This window comes from Populus trichocarpa, chromosome 13 (genome assembly GCF_000002775.5).
Source record: "Populus trichocarpa isolate Nisqually-1 chromosome 13, P.trichocarpa_v4.1, whole genome shotgun sequence".
Classification (NCBI taxonomy): Eukaryota; Viridiplantae; Streptophyta; class Magnoliopsida; order Malpighiales; family Salicaceae; genus Populus; species Populus trichocarpa.
In genome coordinates this window covers 4,530,946-4,550,672 of record NC_037297.2, presented here as the reverse complement: position 1 = coordinate 4,550,672, position 19,727 = coordinate 4,530,946, and the positions used below count along the sequence as shown (strand labels likewise).

General features: G+C 34.6%; 3 protein-coding genes across 8 annotated transcripts; 2 read left to right on the top strand and 1 right to left on the bottom strand.

Annotated features, from left to right (window-relative positions):
* The first annotated feature begins 327 nt into the window (after positions 1-327).
* On the top strand, positions 328-8,175 carry LOC7489689 (double-stranded RNA-binding protein 1). 5 transcript variants are annotated; one of them, XM_052446262.1, is made up of 7 exons: positions 328-692; positions 1,131-1,277; positions 1,634-1,780; positions 4,431-4,666; positions 4,806-5,022; positions 6,161-6,418; positions 7,639-7,787. In XM_052446262.1, the coding sequence occupies exons 1-7, from the start codon at positions 446-448 to the stop codon at positions 7,650-7,652; spliced, it is 1,266 nt and encodes a 421-aa protein (XP_052302222.1). In that variant the 5' UTR covers positions 328-445; the 3' UTR covers positions 7,653-7,787. The 5 variants fall into 5 exon arrangements, with proteins under 5 accessions (XP_052302222.1, XP_052302221.1, XP_052302220.1 ...); XM_052446261.1 differs by having other exon boundaries at positions 332-692; positions 1,140-1,277; positions 1,643-1,780; positions 7,664-8,175; XM_052446260.1 differs by having other exon boundaries at positions 335-692; positions 1,140-1,277; positions 7,664-8,175.
* Positions 8,176-8,798: 623 nt separating this feature from the next.
* On the bottom strand, positions 8,799-16,231 carry LOC7489688 (uncharacterized). 2 transcript variants are annotated; one of them, XM_024583173.2, is made up of 14 exons: positions 16,079-16,231; positions 15,201-15,233; positions 14,997-15,091; positions 14,026-14,887; positions 13,881-13,948; positions 13,453-13,535; positions 12,354-12,453; positions 11,987-12,072; positions 11,141-11,223; positions 10,676-10,803; positions 10,493-10,594; positions 9,808-10,101; positions 9,594-9,716; positions 8,799-9,400 (listed from the first exon to the last, which is right to left on the bottom strand). In XM_024583173.2, exons 2-14 carry the CDS (start codon positions 15,202-15,204, stop codon positions 9,017-9,019), a joined length of 2,412 nt encoding a protein of 803 aa, XP_024438941.1. In that variant the 5' UTR covers positions 15,205-15,233; positions 16,079-16,231; the 3' UTR covers positions 8,799-9,016. The 2 variants fall into 2 exon arrangements, with proteins under 2 accessions (XP_024438941.1, XP_024438942.1); XM_024583174.2 differs by having other exon boundaries at positions 14,026-14,872.
* A 2,350-nt stretch (positions 16,232-18,581) lies between these two features.
* LOC7482363 (blue copper protein) lies at positions 18,582-19,183 on the top strand. Its single transcript, XM_002319671.4, has 2 exons — positions 18,582-18,747; positions 18,882-19,183. Exons 1-2 carry the CDS (start codon positions 18,582-18,584, stop codon positions 19,181-19,183), a joined length of 468 nt encoding a protein of 155 aa, XP_002319707.4.
* The last annotated feature ends 544 nt before the right edge of the window (positions 19,184-19,727 follow it).

The window sequence follows — 19,727 nt, the reverse complement described above, 5'->3', positions numbered from 1 at the left end:
AGGAGAGATATGGAAGATCTTTTTTTTTTAGATATGCCTAAACTAAAAGTTGAATTAAAACTAGAAATTAAGATAATTAATTATTAACATGTAAAATCCCTTTTTTCTACTATTTTCTAGGGAATATAACGTCTTAGAACACGTGGAATATTATAAAAAAATAATTTAATAATTTTTAAGTCAAATATATTTTTAAAACACATTAAACATTATCTGAAACATAAAAAAAAAAGAAAAAAAAAAGAAAAAGATTCAGTTGTATCTTACTCGGATGATTCATAATCCGACCATCCGACCAATCTCTCCAAGGAAAACTACAAGACAACACTAAATTCAAGCCACTTACTATATATAACACCCAACTCTCAATGTCTCAGGCAATAGGAAAAAAACACCAGTAGTCTTCCGATGTCCTGTACTACTTAACTAAAGAATCAAAGAAACAATGTACAAGTCAAAGCTTCAAGAACTTTGCCAACAGAGAGCTTGGGAGTTGCCCACCTACGAATCATCAAGACAAGGACAAGCTCACAACCCTCGCTTCTTGGCTACTGTCACCGTCAATAACATTTCCTTTCACTCTCCATCTCCCTCTAATACCTCCAAGAAAGCTCAAAACGACGCTGCTAAGCTCGCTTACGAGCACTTCTCCATCTCTCGCCCCTCCCCCTCCCCCTCCCCTCCCGTCTCTGGTGATTATCAGTAACTCTTTTTATTTACAGTTTTGTTGAATTCGTTTTGCAACGGTTCATTTCTTCCTTTTTGGTCGCTTTATTTTCAACGTGTTAGAGAGATTAAAGACTTTTTAGGGTTATTTTTCTTAAGGCTTAGAGAGATGAAGGACCTTTGTAAATTATAGTATTTGGTTAAAAATGAATGCTTCCATGATAATGTTTCTAGTTTCTTCTGTAAATTATAGCATTCAATTATTGTTGTTCGTATATTTTTTTTAGATTAATTAATTAATTCCCATGGTAATAGGATGGATTGATTGGTTGATGCCCGTGACCTTGAATCTTACGATAAATCATTGATGTGATGTGATTATTATCATTCTAGTTCTGCTTATTTACACCGCATGAGTTCAAGAAACTACCCTTATGGTACAAGGGCTACCTTGCTTATCGAAGTTGCTGCAGGTTCTTTGAGTGAAAGGGCTGGGGCGATTACTTGTCTCTCTCCTGGAGGTACATCGCAATTCAACACACAAGATGCAAATCGAACTTCCCATATAAATGAAGCTTTGGCAGTTGCCAAAAATGACGAGAGTTTCGGAGGTGAGAGCAAATTTATACTTGCCCTTTTTGGATTTACTATGACTTTAACACAATCATGCTCCGTTTCTAGAGTCAGTTGGATGTGCTTGATAATTACAGGTGCATTTATTATTGCACTCTAAATTGAAAGATGGAGGCATTGAAGTAAAAACATATATATATATATATATATCAAATGTATTGGCAAGTCAAATTCTCCACACTTTAGAACCAAATCGCATTCCAAGTTTTGCAAGCAATGTAATGTTTTAACACACATGAGATTTCTTAGTTTACCAAATTCAAAAATGATCTCTCTCTCTCTTTTCATTCAAGAAACTACTGTTGTGCTACAAGGGCTACCTTGATTACTGAAGTTGCTGCAGGTTCTTTGAGTGTAAGCACTAGGGCGAATAGTCATCTCTCTCTCAGAGGGTCATTGCAACTAAACACACAAAATGCAAATCAAACTCCTCAGGTGAATGAAGCCACAACGGTTGCCAGAAATGACGAGAGTTCCGGAGGTGAGAGAATTTATTCTTGCCCTTTTTAATCCTGGAGTGGAGTCAGTTGGATGTGCTTTATAGTCATAGTTGCATTCTAAATAGGCAACCAATCATTATGGAAATGATAGCCTTTTCTCTCTAAATTGTGCAGGTGTGAAAACAGTTTATGTATGATATCTGTAATAAAGCAATTAGTTTTGTCTGGTTTGATGTTTCCTCTTGACATTGAAAGATAACTTAAATAATAAACCTCCTTTAACGTAAAAATAAATAAATATTGTTCACATTGCAGCTTAATTTTCATTAGCACTCCCCTCTTATGGTTTTCCCTGTGTTGCTGCCATGCAATTTTTCTGGTGGAATCGTTTTAAAGTAAATTCTATGAACATGTGTGAGTGTCTGACACCTTCGAGCTGATTTGCAGATAGCCTGGTTGGCTCCATGGGGCTTGCAATCCACACATAGCCCAACTCAATGGTGTCAGATACTCACAAGTGTCTGTGATGCTTGTCTCTTTTTAAACAAAACTTAATGGAAATCTGTTTATTATTATAACCATATATGGAGGGTGCATAATAAATTGTAATCTGTAATACGGTCCAATATTAGGGTTTGATAGCCTGTTTGGAATGGAGCATAGTGTTTCACAGCTTTTGTGGCCATAATGATTGTAATGCCGCCGCCATTGGAAACAAGTTAATTGAGCAGCGATAACACTTTTTGAACACATTTCCTCTTCACTGACAATAACCATCTCTAAAGCCACTTTACTCCATTCACTAAATATAAATCAAAATCAGTTGCTTCATACCATTCACTAAATATAAATCAAAATCAATTGCTTCATACCTCAACAATAAGGTTCTAAATCCTGATTTGGAAATTTGAGGTAAAATTCTCAACAATGTTATTTGTACACAATTTCTACAAAAATATCGATCAAATCCCTTCGTTTATGTTGTATTCATTTTTGCTTTACTGCTTTAAAGTTTTTCATTTGCTTGATCTATGCATATCTTCAGTTATTTGTGTGTGTTGTTATGTATGTTAAGTTTTGGAATCAATGTTCTTGGTTATCTTTTAGATTTGATGGGTCTGTGTATATCTTCAATTGCTTGTGTGTGGGCATATATGCATGTTTTAATTTTTGGAACCAATTTTTGTGGTTATCTTTTAGGTTCGATAGATCTGCGTATATCTTCAATTGCTTGTGTGTGTGGGTTAATTTTTTGAATCAATTTTCTTGGTTAACTTTTAGATTTTTGATATTTTTGAGGCAAGCATACATTTATTAGGTATAGCTGTCAAAGTATCGTTTTTGTCCATTTTTAGTGAGATTTTTGAAAACCTAGTTTTGACTCGCAAAATTTTAAACATTACACCTGCATTGTTTATGACCGCTATGCGTTGCTTGGGATGGGACATTGCAACTGTGATTGCAATGTGAAATTGCTGAATTAATGGATAACACTTGACAATCATGAAGAAAGGGTCAAGAAAACAGTCAAGGGAAATTGGACAATTTTTTTTTTTTTTTTTGTAAACTTGCAACAGTTTGTATCTTTTGTATATGTGGAGCCTCATGAGATTCAAAAGTATTAAGTGGATCCACATAGATTATAAAATATCAAAGCTGTTGCAGTGTCTTTCCTAAAGGAAAAAGGTTAGTTATTTTGTTTTTTCCTTGGATTGGAAAACTTTCAATAGTTATTCCTCATCAAATAGCCATGGATCTAGTTGTCTTCTTCTGATGGATGTACTTAGGCAGCATTTTTTTGTTTGATGTCTAGCTTCATGGGCTTTCTATGTTATACTACTCCACAGCTGGTCTGCTCTATTTCTGACTGAGCTTTTACTTGTACTTTGGATTTGTATTTTAGGTTTGAGTATTTATGATTTCAAAAACTGTTCCTTTACTTCTCTTGACAATCGAGTCTTAGAATGGTTGAACTTTTTCTATAGCTCTGACTTAACCCTCTCTCTCTACTTTTTTTTTATTAAAAAAATCCACAAAAAAATTAAAAAAAATTCCTAGAAATGATGTGAGCTGAAATGAGAAAAATGAAAGAAACTATACACAAACCATGCCCGCATGGCATAGCTGCCATGTATCACAGAGTTTACAAAATTGTTGATTGATGAAGATACTTTAGATCACAACTCTTGCTTTCCAGCAACACTTGTGGTGAATGGACTCTCCCTCTTTCTCCAAATCTCAAAAGGATTAAAATGGAGGAAAACATAAAAAAATTCTGGTTTAATTGTTTTATCAGTGTTTTCTTTTTTCTTTTTATTATTGTTATTGAATACTCTGCTCTCAATAGTGCCTCACGTGGCCATTGAAGATTTGCTGCATGTAATTAAATTGTTGTTTGGCCGGGCATGGGATAATGTAATTCATACAGTAGCTTACAGTAGCTTATAGGTTTTTATGGTGTAGTAAAAAGGGAAAGGAGGGGATTTTGTATTTGATGCCCTGTTGGTTGCCAAGTTATTACAGGAAAAGAGTAGCTGAATTCTGATTGAAGAAGGCAGTAGCATCACCTGACCATGGAAACTCAGTGTTGAATCACCTTATTTTTGTCTTAAATAATGCACCTGTTTATCTTGGGTTTTCATGACAAGTCATTGTGGGACATATTAATCTGAATTTTCTCCTGGCGTATAGATATGCAGCGTTTGTTTAAGAGCCAGCTGCAAACCTATGCACAAAAGAGAAATTTTGCTCTACCTGTGTATTCCTGTGAGCGGGTGGGTCCTCCTCATTCTAGTCGCTTTAAGTGCAAGGTCACAGTAAATGGACAAACCTTTGAGAGTCTAGAATATTTTTCCACATTGAACAAAGCTGAACATGCAGCTGCAAAAGCTGCATTGATGTCATTGTTGCCAAATGGAGTTGAAGAGGTTAGTTTCCTATTTATGGTCATTGTTATCAATTCATTGTGAGATGCAGAAATTTGCTGGTTGTGCATGCAGTTTTTGTGTTTGTATCTTTTAGAGATGTGATTACTCTTCTTTATGTAATTTATTATTTTCTTTTTAGGATGAGTCTGGTTATAAAAATCTTTTACAAGAACTGGCTCAGAGAGAAGGTTGTGGTTTGCCAACTTATAGTACAAACAAATCTGGTGAAGCTCATGTACCCACTTTCATTTCAACAGTGGAGATCGAAGGAGAGATTTTTACAGGACAAGGAGCAAAAACTAAGAAGCAAGCAGAGATGAGTGCAGCAAAGACTGCTTACACAGCTCTAAAACAGCGTATGTACATGCATACTTGTTTATTATATGTTTTAATTTATGTATTATTTAGTCTTGCATGCTTTAGGCATCCAATTAATTAGTACAGGAATCCACTCTCTATAACCTGGATTTTTTTTTGTCAACAATTATTTCAATGCTGTGAGGTTCATAACTCTATGGTAACAATCATTTGATTTTCATGATAAATTAAGTGGCAAGATTCATATATTGTACTCAAATTCTCAGCCTAGTACTTAAGTAGAGGATTACTTCTCTGTGAAACCTTTTGTGATTCCTCTCTTAGGACGTAGAATTGAGATTGCAAACCAGTCCTTGATGAGAGAATTCCACTTTGATATCGTAATAACAATATGTTTGGGGGAGTAGTAGAAAGGAAAACAAAAGTTATGGTTGGGGAGTAGAAGAAAGGAAAACAAAAGCCCCCCTCTCCCATTTGGTTGGATCTTGGAAGGAAAGGTATGGCAGGAGATAAAAGAGGCTTCTATTGGACCCAACAATTTCAATCCCTCAAAATGGATTTCGAGGGCCCAAGAAAAAGGAAGAGGAAATTGTTTATTATCCAGCTTTGACCAGAACACGAATTCCTGTAACAGGTGGTTATTTTGTCCATAACATTTAGTTTAATACCTCCTACATCTTCTCTTCCTCTTTTCATCATCCAAAGAACTTAGAGGGTAGGAAGGTTCTATCCAGCCTCTGCTTCCTCTTGATTTTGTTAACCTCAACCAACCATGACAAATGGCATGCTTTCCTACACGAAACCATAAATGGTGCAATTTATGCTTCAATATGACATTTTCTTTTGTGATGGACTTTCTCGTAAAACTACAGTAAGGTTTGGGCCAGGGACATGAATATTTATTAACCACAGGGACATAAGAAAAGTTGAAGTCAAAGATTCAGTGAGAGACAGTCTAACGAGCTTTTGGTCTTCACGGCAAACATCCTTGAGTAACTTAGCTGCATGAAGACATTCTAATGATACCTTCTAAATTGACACGCTTCATAGTTCTTATAAGCTTTTTACAAAGCAGAGAAAATAGAGATGCTGCATAAAAAATTATTAAATTTAACATCTACGAAGTAAAGAATATACTATTGTAGTGCTTGATCAGAATGCTTGGTTTTTGGTCAGGCAACTCAAGTCCGAGCCCTGCAGTTCTCTCCCCTGCTTGCCAATTTCAAGAAGCTCCTCAGAGCTCTACACTTCTCACCCCTGCTTGCCAAGTCCAGGAAGCTGTTCAAAGCACTACGTGTCACTCTCTAGCTCACCAAGGACATGAAGCTCTGCAGTTCTCAACTCCTAGCCTTCTTGCAGATCTCACTGCATATCTTCAACAAAACATCCAACCTAAATTGCCTGTGCCCAGTGAACAAGATGAGGAGGATAGAGGTGAATTTTTCTAAAATTCCAAGCATTTTGCTCTTCTATTAGTAGTTATTAGAAGATGGTTTCATATTATACTAAATAATTCCTCTCTGCATGTTCATTATTGTCTCCAAAACCATGAACTAATGCTTTCTGCCGACATTGTGGAAAACTAAATCTGAAAGCATCTAGATTTGAAACTAGCTTTTTCAGATATTTGATATGGAGGGACACCATTGAAAGATGTGTTTGTAAAAGTTGAGCATTTTTCATTTGCACCATCCACACTGATGCTAATCAGAGAACTTTTTCAATATAAGAACTTGCTTTAAATATGACCTTTAGATTTCTAAAGATTGAATGGTGCTTAAAGGAGGTTATGGGGCATGTATGAGTTGGGGGTGGTGTGTGTTATATGTTTATACATATTTGTTGTAGATGTGTGCATGCATATAAATGATATATGATACAGTGCACAGCTATTCAAGTGTTTTCACTATTTTGGAGTACAAGTCACTAATTCGGGATAGAGAATAACTCAAGCTTCCCTCTTCATGCTACCTCTTCATGGTACTTCAGATTATTTGACATGAATAAAATATACCTCCAAATAGAGCATTAAATGTGAAACTAGATTAACAAACAAAAAGTTATAAACTAATAGTGTTTTATAACTAATATCCCATGGGTGGCCAGGAGACCTTCTCCACTTGTTTTATAACTAATATCCCATGGGTGGCCAGGAGACCTTCTCCACTGAAGAAGGGGTGGTCACTTGGATAACTCGATGGACAACTTTTTAAAAATAGAAAACTACTTTTAGTTTCAGAACTTTCTAACATTTTTATGCAGGGTTTTCATTTTCGCACTGGTTCCTATGTTCTAGTGGGTTAATATTTTCATGCTTTTTGTCTGATTTTTGGTTCCAGAGAAATCGTTTAGTGGTTTCAATAGATGAACACTATTTTTGCATTTCCTTTCAATTCAAGGTGAATAAAAATATTATATGAAAAGTAAAAGGGAAAAAATATTTTAAAAATGAAAATGTAAAGAAACAGAACCCATTTCTCTACATAAAGGCACCTTTAGGCTTGTGATATTAGGATTCCCATCTATGTGTAGACACTGAACACAAATTTGCATGCGCTTGCCATTCTAGTTCCTTCGACATGAAGTATTTTTTGCTTCTGTCGTAGGCAAATTACACATGCTCTCATGATATCTTAATGGCATCCATGTCTCAGCATGTACCTTTTGAATTGTTGGCAGCGTGTTCTGAAGTTAGAAGTCGTCATCCCTTCATTGCATCTTCAGGGCAAGATAGTGTTTCAGCCGTGACAAGCATTACATCTTTATCTGGCGTCGCCATCTCTTCCTTGCCTAAGCATGACCTGTCTTCATCTTCTTTGCCTTCTGATTCCTCCACTAGTTCAGCTGCAAACTCAAGCATCGAGCATCTTGTTGGAAGGAGTACGACATGTCAAAGTAGGATTATTGTTCATCCACGTGGGGCCACAGTGACATATCCTTCAGGCACCACTGTATTGCCCATCAGCGATGGCAATTGGGTTGCGGTGAAGATACCACCTCAACCGAGTCAGTAAATGTTTGACTATTCAAGGAGTGGTGCCTATGGTTTATTTGCACAGATTCTGTAGGTCTCTAAATGTGAATGGTGGATACCTTTTATTTTGAATCGTGGCATAACACCCCCAGTAATCAGGATAATGGTAGACAGACTTAACTCTTAGTAACTTAATACTAAATGACTTCTCAGCTTATGATTGGTGTTTTATTTGTCATTCTATCCATCATTATAATGCTAAAACGTTAAATGTGATGGTAAGATTTACATTGCTTATTTTGAAAATCTTTACCATATGTCAGATGTTGAATCATTATGAGGTTACAAGTACTAAAAAATAAGGCAATTAGGATTTACAAGGTGCATTGTTGCCGTTTGTGGGATATGTTCTATTTGGAGTAAAATGGAGGCATTTTGTGGGATTTTTTAACTATGCAGCTACCATTTTATATGGTCATAGATGTCTTGCCTGATTTATTTCATAAAATGAAGATTATTTAAATGCTTGAAGCTAGCGAAGCCCTAATTGAGCATTTGAAAAGGTTCAAATTAGGATCAAGTTAACAAGTCAAGGAAGTAACGAATTTCAGCTTCCTCTTTTGGTATTCAGAGCTCAAGGTTATAACTGTCGTCTTCATGGCATATTATGTACTGCACGGACCCTGTTTTCTGTGGTTGTATTTCCCCTGCTGCATCATCCCAAAACACTGGTTTCCCCAAATGCTTAGACACGCCATAGGAATTAATAGAGATATCAACAGATATGGAAATACTACTATACCAGTAACAGCTTGTTAATTGACAAGAACAAAGCAGAAGTTGTATTAGGAAATGGTCATATTGAACCCTCTTTAAAAATAATAGAAGGGAAAAGATTTCTGTCATCTTATAATAAAATTGCTAGCGTTTTACATCATTTCACCCATGGTAATTTAGTACTTGGCAGAATAAAATCTGGCAACCAAGTCAGGCTACAGGGAAAAAAAATAAACTACAAAATTTGGCCTTTACCAAGAAGATCAACCATTTTCTCCAACTCACATGAGGACTCCTTCAGTATTATTAAGGGCTTTCTTTGAAATCTTGAATTTGTTTGCAAAGGCCTTGTTAGTTTTGACAACGTACTCCCTGATGAAGAACTCAATGCCATGACGGAGAGTTTCTAGCTCAGGGGAGACAGCAACACGTGTTAATGAGTTCCATATAACCTCATCAGGATACTCAAACAAGGCCTCAAACAGCATACGAAAATGCATGATCCTTTTTGGGGTTAGCTGTGTGATATCACTTAATTCTACACTCTTCAAAACTGCAAGAGAGAGGGTGAAAGAGCCAACCATCTCTGCTATGAATTTTGCTAGGTGCATTGATCTTAATAGCTGCATTGACTCCAGCTCTTTGAAGTGGTCCCAAATGCAAAACTGTGAAATTATATCAGGTAAAAAGAGATTATCTTTACATAATCAAAGCTGGAAAGCTTATGCATACAAACTATGGATCTTGCACTAAATTTACATTCCCTGTTTTTTAGCATATCCCATATCACAATCAGAGAGAGAGAGAGAGAGTAGAATAGGTTCCTTGTTACTTCATCATGAAAAGGACAAGGGTTACCTGTAAAGTAAATTTGTGGTTTTTGTCATGCTCACACAACTTGGAAGCCAGGGTAGTGTAATACTTGTTAAATATCTTTTCTTGTAAACAGCATTCAACAATAACTCGCATAATCTCTCTGTCCTGTACATGAAAACAAAATACATCATATAAATGAAACGAGGGAGGAAAGGAAATGAAGAGCATTTTGGTGGGGGAGCAAAGAGATACCAACCTGCTTTCCAACCAAGTCCAACCTCAGAAGCTTTTCAAAAGCATCGATGTAGTCCTCACCACTCATTATTATACAAAAGATTGCTTTTCTGGCATCTGTGTTCATCCTCTGTGAGGAAGCTAGCTGTAGCATCTTTTGGGCTTCCAGAACGTCTTTGTCAATCGTATTGGCAACCTCTTGAACATTATCTGTTTTGGCAGCCATACCCCCTGACAGCCACCACTGGCCCTTGTTGTCAGGATCAAGCAGCTTGCTCCATTTTAGCCCTCTAATAAGAATTTCTTCAACTCTTAACTGAGACATCAAGAAAACCATTAAAAAGGGGGGAAAGAAGGAATACGCCGTGTGAATAAGAACAAAGAATCTCATCGTCTTAATTTACATGTGCAGTTCAATGTCACAACTAACAAGACTACTCTAAAAATTGCTGTAAGTGCAACCAAGAAAAAGGATATCTTAATGTTTAACAGAACTTTTTTTTAACAAGAAGCCCGATCTTGTTTTATATGAAAATTAATGCTTTTCTTTGTTTTCCTTTTGCTTCTTTCCTCTCACTGTTAATATGAAATTATAAAATAACCTCCTGATTGACTTAACTGGTTGTCTTGTTAAGAAATATAGATTTGAAATCAGAGACATGAATAAAGAACTTGAAATGAGAAAAATAATGTCCAACTAGTAAGACCTTCTGTAGCCACTTTTTTATCCGCGCATGAGGTGCAGTTTCCTCCTTGGGCCTTTTCTTGTTGTTTTTGATATCAAATATGGTTTCAAGCATAAACTCCATCTGCAAAAGTTACCATGTATGATAATTCTAAACTGACCACAAAAATTGCAGAATCAAAAGAGATCTTCATGAAAAGCTTACTCTTTTTCCATTTATATTTGCCTGGCCTTCAACAGAGGAGGCCTTCAGCTCATTCACTCTGTTCTGTACACTCTGGATGAAGTTCTTCATTGCAGTGGGATCATCACTCCTTATTTTCATCCCACAGCCTACACGGCCAGTAATGGCATGTTAAACATGATTAATTGGGCAACAGATCCTACTAAATTAGTACACAGAAGTGGTGACGTCATACTATTTTTAACACCACGGAGAATCAATCAGTGCAGTGCAAAAACTGCAGCCAGATTGCATAGGGAAGATGATAACTGATGTAAACAAGGAAAAGAATATGATACTGGAATATTAAAGTGATTGACATGCAGTTCCTTATCAAAAAGTGGAAGCTTCATGGAGAGAGAACTTAAATCATAATCAAAACTGAATTATAAATAGTTGACAAATGTGAAAATCACATTGTAAACATCAAGGGTTGAAAGACTCTACAATTTAAAACTGTCAAGATAGTGGAGACATCAATCTCTCTCAAACGCTTGCTCAGCGTGATTAGGAAGTCATATATCAGATCACTGCAAAACATCAACAGAATTAATGCTATTAGCTTATATATTATTTTCATCAAATAAATTAAAAACTGATGAAACAGACAACAACATATGAGGGCAGGAGTAACACAAGCATTATGCAACTATTTTGTACGCAAGGATGGTTCTAGCCATGTATTCAAATGCAGATAATGTCGCAGTTGCCAAATACACAAAGATCATTATTGGAAACAGCAACAACCAAGGCTCCTATACCATCAAGTTGATAACCTCATTATTACATTTAACACATTTTCCCACAAAGAATACTGCCATTACAGCAAAAGAGAATGAATTGCCAATTAAAATGTCTCTCTGTTGAGAGAAACTAATGTGGTTTTTTTAATTGTACACGCTTGTAATTCCAATTAACATAGACCTAACTTGTTACGATAGGCACATCATGCCCTTCAAACTAATTCATATATGCTTATGTGTATATTCCAAAAAGAGGTTCTCATCAATAGATTCAGCAACTGGAGCCATGTGACATGTCTTTATAATAATGCATAGAAACTTTACCCGTGTTAGATTTTACTACAATTTTTCGTTTTTTAACCTTTTTATGAAAAACTCCAACAACTACAGGAGAAAAGGAGGCATTTGCTTATTATAGAGATGGTGTGATTGATTTTTTTTTTATTTACTGCATTGAGTCCTAAAAGATGAAGTGAGTTAAAAATAGAATTTAGATTTATATTTATAAGCAAATTATATGCATATAAATAAATAAAGTTAGTTTACTTGCCTTGAGCAAACTCCAAATATGCATAAATAGGAGAGTAGAAGAGTGAGATTACGCAAGGAAATATTGTCTTCTTTGAGGCACTCATCCTGCATACCAAACAGAAAGGGTCATTGCTCAAAGAAAGATTTAATTTCTGAAATAAAAGTGATGAAAAATGAAATTTACTGGAGAAAAGACAGATATGGACCTATAAATATATGTTTGCTAAACCTAAATGTTATATATATAAAACCCAGAATCAACTTTGAATGGTGGGGAGCCCATGGCACCCCCCCAAACTTTGAATGATTTATTATTAATCTTCAAGCAGTTAAAAATCAGTTCAACAATTCAACGTTAATGATGTACTTTCAAAGGGTGTATGCACCTCAAAAGCTTTAGCTAGCAACGCCATGAACTTTGCACTGAAGTCCATCCCAACAGAGCAAGCCAAGCCAGCAACAAAAGATGCAAAAACAGCAGCATACCTTCACAAAAGCGCAGGCATCCAAATCAATCTAAGTTCAATAGTGAGAAGGATTCCAGGAAAAATAGAGAAGGAGAAATTGCCACAGACATATATATACAAACATGCACCATATTGATCAAATGTACATATAAAATCTAACTACCAGAAGAAGAAAAAAGTCATCCCAGAAAGGTATAGAATTTGAGCATAGCTATCAAAACAATTTTGTCATCTGGATGTCATTCATAGATGAGTCCAGGCCAAAACAAGGAAAACAAAGGAAAGAAGCTCATCACTGACAGCATGCCGGTGCATAAAACTGATGCACTTGTACGTATCCTATTATTTCCAAATGCAGTTCTTGAGATACTTTAAAATAATCCACAATATAGTTGATTCGGAAAATACATTTCCTGCAGAAATTTCAATCATCTTTTGACCTAAAGAACTTGCAAGCTTTCTGTAGGTACACAAACACCCATTCCGAAGCATACGTGGATCTATATAACAAAAAGTATAGTTCCAAATTCGTTTCAAAGAAAAGAATTGTTTTCCCATAGAGCAAAACTTTCATGTATTTCTTTCTTTATCCTTTTTTTTTCCAATCAATATGGCATGTAAGAGCCAAAAATAGCTTAAGAAAACACATTTAACCCAAGCGAACACAAAAAAAAAGCTTATCAACATTGATACACAGATGAGCGTATGAATTATATTGCACAAGCAAGCAAAAAAAAAGAAGGAAAAACAAAGCAAATAAGAAATCATTAGTCAACAATTTACTTGACCTTACTATAGTAAAGTTTTATAGCTTCTACAATCTATAGTCACAACTGCTTACAGAAAGTTCACCCAAAAAAATGAAAAAAAGAAAAAAGTAGAAAGGAGGAAGTAGATCCAGGCAGCCAACTCCAACTAGTTTGGAATTTATGCTTAGATGAAACAAGTTCTGTTAAAAAATAAGCTCAATAAAAAGAGACAAGGAGATATAAATGTGAAGAAAAATAAATTCACTCACTGTTCATTGCCACGAGGACCACCAGAACATGCTGCCAACACCTCATTAATGATAATCTGAGTACTGACACTGCGAATAGTGGACTGCACACAAATTAAATAAAAGTGTTCAAGTTGTTATTCATAAGCCATGCTCACTAATATCTTACACACGAAACTGGTGTTAAAATATTCCGGATTTGATAAATAATTTCCAAATGGCCAAACTAATAAAAAAAATTAGGAAAATGCTTCAGATTAACCAGCAAGCAATGTTTTGTCTGCACAGGTTTCCTGGACCATATATTGTTAGGTCAATATGCAGCAATTATTGTTTCATAGGCTTTCAAACATATCATGTACAAGGTCTTTTCTTTTCGTTTTTGATCAGCATTACCATGAAAAAATTGCTTATAAAAGCAATAAATCATAAGGAAAATTATAACATACACGGAAGATGGTAGCCATTTCGCCTGTAATTGATTCCACATTGGATTCAGATAGCCTATTCAGTAGACCTGGAACAGGTTTAAAATTAGAAAGTGTTGCATTCATAGGTTTAGCCAAAACTTTACATGAAAGCTTGATTTTGTACCTCGGACCCGTCTACGGATTTGAATATATTCTTCTGATTCATTTCCTGCAAGAGATCTCAAGTGTGGAGCAACATATTTTATACTACTGGCCACTGCAGGCGCCTTCTTAGAAGTTTCCTGCAGCACGGCCTCCGCATCATGGGTCTCTGCTGGGTCAGATACACCAATTGTCATGTCTCCTGCCATGTCTTGCTTTCGCTTCGACTTCTTTTTGTTTCTATTATGTGAAGGTGTCTCACTGGCACCTTCTTCAAGCCCCACTTCTGCACCTAAGCTTTCCTGCAGCTCAGAAATTGCTCCCGTCACATCCTCACTCCCATCTTCTGAAGATTCCTTCAAAGACTTTTTCTTCTTATGTTTCTTATCAGAAGTTGTATCCTCAACTCCCTCAATGGTAAACTGGTTAGCATCTGGGACTTCCCCTTTATCAAAAGAATCAAGCACAGATGGTATTCCCTCGAGTAACATGTCCATTTCATCATCCATCCTCTTCAATTTTCCATCCTTTAATTTGAGTTTCTTAGCAAGTCTCCTTTCCATTTCCAAATCTTCTTCAGCACAAGCATCTTTCGTATCCATTTCAAGATACTCTTCAAACTTCGTTTTCAAATTCCTCCTCATGCCCTTTTTTTCTTTCACTGTCTTTGGAGCATTAGAACCACTATGTCCCAACAAGCCCAATTTCCTTTCCATTTTTGTTGGCACATTCTTTTCCTCTGGACTCTGATTTCTCCTCGAGTTAGTAGCATCTTCTTGCATATCTTCTTTCTCTTTCAAGTTCTTTGATTTGTTCACATATTTTGCCTTTGAATTTCCAAATTTTCTCTTATTTTCTTCAGCTCTCCTCTGTTTTTTAAATTGCTGTAAACATCATATAAGAATCACAGTTGCTACAAATTTATAAAGCCATAAATTACAAAAAACTGTAACCAGAAAAAAACTACAGAGGCAACTGCTTAAACTATAATACCTGATGTTGAACCCAAGATTCATGTTTTTTCTGCGTTGTCATTTTTCTATCTTCTTTTCGCCTTTCTCGGCGTGTCTTCTCATCAGGCCCTGACCCTGCAACAAAATGAAACCCAAATTATCCATTTTGTAAATCATAAATCATACAAAACAAAGAAGAAGAAAAATCAACCGATACAACAAAACAAGTTTAATCAGGACTTACTCATGGTTACAAATTAAATGTCCACCAAATAATCTGCAAAAAGAAAGAAAAAAAAATCAATTAAAAAAAAACCTCTCTATAATTATTATTACTAAAGGTCATCGCCTGCCTTTATGTACTTGAGTCTTGATCTCGTAATTTAGTAGTATAGAAAGAGATTCATTGTCCTTATTTGTTTGATCATTGAATTTCCTTTTCCCCAGGTCAATGACGAAGGGAGAAGTCAGTTGATTCTTTTGAAGAACCGGAAGCGAAGCACTATTCCGAGGGGAGGGAAAAGAAATGGCTCCGAAGAAAGAAATTGGTTCCCAATGCTTCTCCACACCCAACGAGAAAAACAGAGTTAAAATTACTCGTACAAAAATCAATCACTCAGGAGATTCCATCACTAACTTAACTATAACAGACCTAAAAAACAAGAAGATTATTTTCGCAATCTATGGTTGGTTGCAAAATAATAATAATAAATCATTCTGAAAAAATAACCGGACGAACACTTCAACTCAGCTGTATTGAGTAGAAATTACTTCTAATTTTGAAGAAATTTAAGTAGCACACAACTCAGCTGTATTGAGTAGTAAGTACTTCTAATTTTGCAGAAATTTAAGTAGCACAAGAACAGCAAAAGACTAGGCCTTTGCTTTCTCTTGTTTTTTTTTCTCTGTATCCAAACATAACAATAACAGCCTCTTTTACACAAAAAAATAAAACCTAAAAACAATTTAGCATCAAAACCCACTTCAAAAAAATGTTAACAAAACTAACCCACAAATCATAATCACATATCAAGCATACTCTAAGACCACTGTTAGAAAACATAATAACACATACTGTAAAACATAAGAAGTTTAATGAAGCTTTGATGGAAAAAAGATTACCCGTAGATTTAGTGGCTATGAATGATAAGATTAAGGTAATAACTAATACTGGGATTTAACAAAAATTGTGCGACTCCATTAATATTCTCTTCTCCAAGGTTTTGCCGCAACTTCTCTCCAGGTTTTAAACTTAAAGACGGGTGGAGTTAGTTTGTTTTTCATTTTCTCCTCTCCTCTTAAATAAGGATCTTGGGCCATTTAAAACCTGGTCCGTATTTAACTGGGCTAAGCCCAAATCTGGTCACTAATAAATTTATAATTTAAGATGTTAAAGGCTTAAGGCTTTAACCAAATCAAGACATGAATTAAGAATTTATACACCCATGAGCCCGAAGTTTAGGATAGGGATACCGGCATTTTTTCAAGAACTTCTAAAGATAAATGAAATCATTTTCCCAATTATTTATTTTTTTAATTAAAAATATAAAAAATGCTAAACGCTTAAAGAAATATTAAAACATCAAAAAGAAATTACAGTCTCACTAAATTCTCCTTATATATATATATATATATACATGCTTGCAAAGATATTATATATTGTGTGACTACATGAAAAGAAAGTTATTTTGAGATTAATGAACTAAATTAAAACCCATTGCTAGAAGCAAGGAGTTGGTATTTATTATAGGGTTCTAGCGACTTGTGATGCTATTATTACAGGGAGAATGTAGAAAAAAAATTGTTTATTTTAGATAGTTTTGATTTACTGAAATTAAAAATAAAAAAAAATATTATTTTAATGTATTTATAAGTAAAAAATATTTTGAAAAGTAAACTCTACAACTCTCTTCGACAAACCCTTAATCAATTTTTATCCATTTAGCATAATCAAACCAGTATGATGGTAGGTTAATAGATATCTTGGTTGGACTCGCTTGTCCATTTTACTCTTAACAACTTTGTTTAAAAGGTGTGGTGTTGATTAATTTTGTTAAGACTAAAAAAGCATTTTTATTAAGCCACTTGACATGTTAAAACATGTATCACTTTAACTTTAACTGACCTCCAGTTTGATATTGATGATATTTTTTTATTTATATCTCATCTTTAATTTTTGCGTTTGACCCTTTAGATTTTTAAAGTAATTCTTCGATTTGTTTTTTCTTTATATTTGGTTTATATTCTTTTTATTATTATTTGTTTTATTTAAAATAATTTATAAATTTAGTTTTTTTTTAATTTTACCCTCCTATAATTTTATTATCTATCAGATTTAGTCTCTATTCTTTTTATTTCTATTTGTTTTATTTGAGATAGTTCTTAAAATTGATTTTGTTTTTTACAATTTCATCTTTAGTTTTTTTTTCTATTAGATTTTATCCTCATTCTTTTAATTGTTATCTATTTTGTTTTGAATGTTTTTCTTAATTAAATTTTTTTTATTTCATCTCTCAACATATGATTTTATTTTTATATCAAATTTGGTTCTCATTCTTTTTATTCTTATTTATTTATTTTGTCTTATTTATTTATTTTTTTCAATTTAATCCCTCAATATTTTGTTGACCAAGAATTTGGTTTCATGATTTTTTCGTGTTTGCCATCTATAGGGTAATCACGACCTCAAGATTGGGGTCATAGGTTTGAAAGGCTAACTCGGGTTGACTTAGATTTTTTTAAAAAGTTATTTTTTACAATTGATTTTTTTAATTTTATCTTTCAATCTTGGATTTATTAGGTCTAGGATTCATTAATTTTTTCTCTTTCTTTTTTATTAGATTATTTCGATCTCATGTGTCGGATTGCGGGTTAACCTAAATTGACTTAAGCCAATTTTTTTATTCAATTTATCTATTATCATTGTCTTTTTATCATATTATTAAATTAACCGAGTTTATTAAATCTAGTCAAGTCAATGACCCGACACTAAAATTTTTCTTTCTTCTTTAAAAATGTTGCCATCACCTGAGCATTTTTCATGTTATAAAAGGTTTGGTTTGGTCCGTGATGCATTGTATGCTACCAATCTAGTGTGATATTGTTTTTACATATGTGAAAGGAGTTCTTTTACTTGTATTTCTGATTGTTTTTTAAAAGTATTTTTGATTTAAAAATATATCAAATTAATATTTAATTAAATGTTTTCTAATGATTTTGATATGCTAATATAAAAAAAATCTTTAAAAATTATTATAATATATTTTTAAATAAAAAACTATTTAAAAAATATCTTAGGACATAATTCCAAAGAAACACTTATATTATAAAAAATATAGAGCAGGGGTAACAGTACACACAACCCAAGATTGTCGTATGTTAATTTGTGCATGTTGTAATCATCTCCTAGCTTTGTTTACACTCTCTTTCAATAGTGTTTTCGATATGGACTAATTCCCTTTATCTGGCCGTAGACCCACAGTGCCGTCCTCGGCCGTGTTGAGCCTCAAATCCTTGCACTTGCCTCTATAAATAGTTCTTTCTTCATGTCCTTGGAGCAAGTGTCCCCTCAGCCTCATTAGTTAATCAGAAGGAAAACTAACCAGAGCTATCACATTAATTTCTCATGGCTTCTCGTTGTGTATTGGCGATCTTTGTTCTCATAGCTGCCATTGTTCCAATGACAACTTTGGCAACAGAGTACATAGTTGGGGACGAAAGTGGATGGACCTTAGGGTTTGAATATCATGCCTGGGCTGCGGGCAAGAACTTTCTTGTCGGTGACGAACTTGGTAAAATCATCCTCCATTACCCTCCTATGTATAATTCTTCTATAAGAACAACTAGCATGCTTGACTCGACGAGAGTTGTCTGTTACTATTATCATTCAGTGCTTCATATTAATATTTGTGGTTGGATTTTGCAGTTTTCAAATATCCCGTTGGTGCTCACAACGTGTTTAAAGTGAACGGAACTGAATTCCAGAACTGTATTATTCCGCCGGCAGATAGGGCTCTAACTAGTGGAGATGACACCATTGTTTTGGCTAGTCCAGGAAAGAAATGGTATATTTGTGGAGTGGGCAAGCACTGTGAATTTGGTCAAAAGCTTGCTATAACTGTGCAATCTTTGGCACCAACTCCAAGCCCTGCACCGTCGCCACTCTATGCTAAGCCTGATGAGGCGGTGAAAGGCAAGCGACCTTTCTTCACATTGCGTTGGTGGTGATAAATCCAAATGATGACTTCGATCATTGTTTAATCGAAGAAGTGCCCAACATCATATTTTGATGGCTTTCTGCAATAAATGATTTCTTTCGTAATTAGTAGCTATTGAGTCTGGTTTTAATTTTATTGAATGATGTATTCAACCAAAAATCGCTTATTTTTTTTTAATAAGATTACACGATCACATATTAATAAATTGATTCGGTAGATTGAAAGTTTTAATATAACACTAGCTATACCACCGCGCTCCGCCACGAGCTTGTATATTTTTGTGTAAAAAATGATATCAATGTGTCGCCCACATGTTTTTAAGAAATAAAAAAATGAAACGACTTGGATTGTTGCCTTGACGAGGTTGAATAAGATGATTTTATTTTAACAAGATAATAAAAAAAATCAACAATAATAGTAAGTGGATAATTGTTTTTTTTTTAAATAACCACGATAGCCTGGAAAAATACCCCTTTAGAAATATGTAATTGGATAAAAAAATAAAAATAAAAAACAAAAAACCCAACTTGAGTAAACCCAAGGTTGTGTGATAA

Coding starts and splice junctions, on each gene's coding strand:
- LOC7482363 (XM_002319671.4), top strand. CDS start 18,582: ATGGCTTCTCGTTGTGTATTGGCGATCTTTGTTCTCATAGCTGCCATT. Junction 18,748..18,881: donor TCTTGTCGGTGACGAACTTG/GTAAAATCATCC, acceptor TGGATTTTGCAG/TTTTCAAATATCCCGTTGGT.
- LOC7489689 (XM_024583177.2), top strand. CDS start 446: ATGTACAAGTCAAAGCTTCAAGAACTTTGCCAACAGAGAGCTTGGGAG. Junction 1,781..4,430: donor AAATGACGAGAGTTCCGGAG/GTGAGAGAATTT, acceptor CCTGGCGTATAG/ATATGCAGCGTTTGTTTAAG. Junction 6,419..7,663: donor ACAAGATGAGGAGGATAGAG/GTGAATTTTTCT, acceptor AATTGTTGGCAG/CGTGTTCTGAAGTTAGAAGT.
- LOC7489688 (XM_024583173.2), bottom strand. Junction 14,888..14,996: donor AATCTTGGGTTCAACATCAG/GTATTATAGTTT, acceptor TGATGTTTACAG/CAATTTAAAAAACAGAGGAG. Junction 10,595..10,675: donor CAAATATAAATGGAAAAAGA/GTAAGCTTTTCA, acceptor TAACTTTTGCAG/ATGGAGTTTATGCTTGAAAC.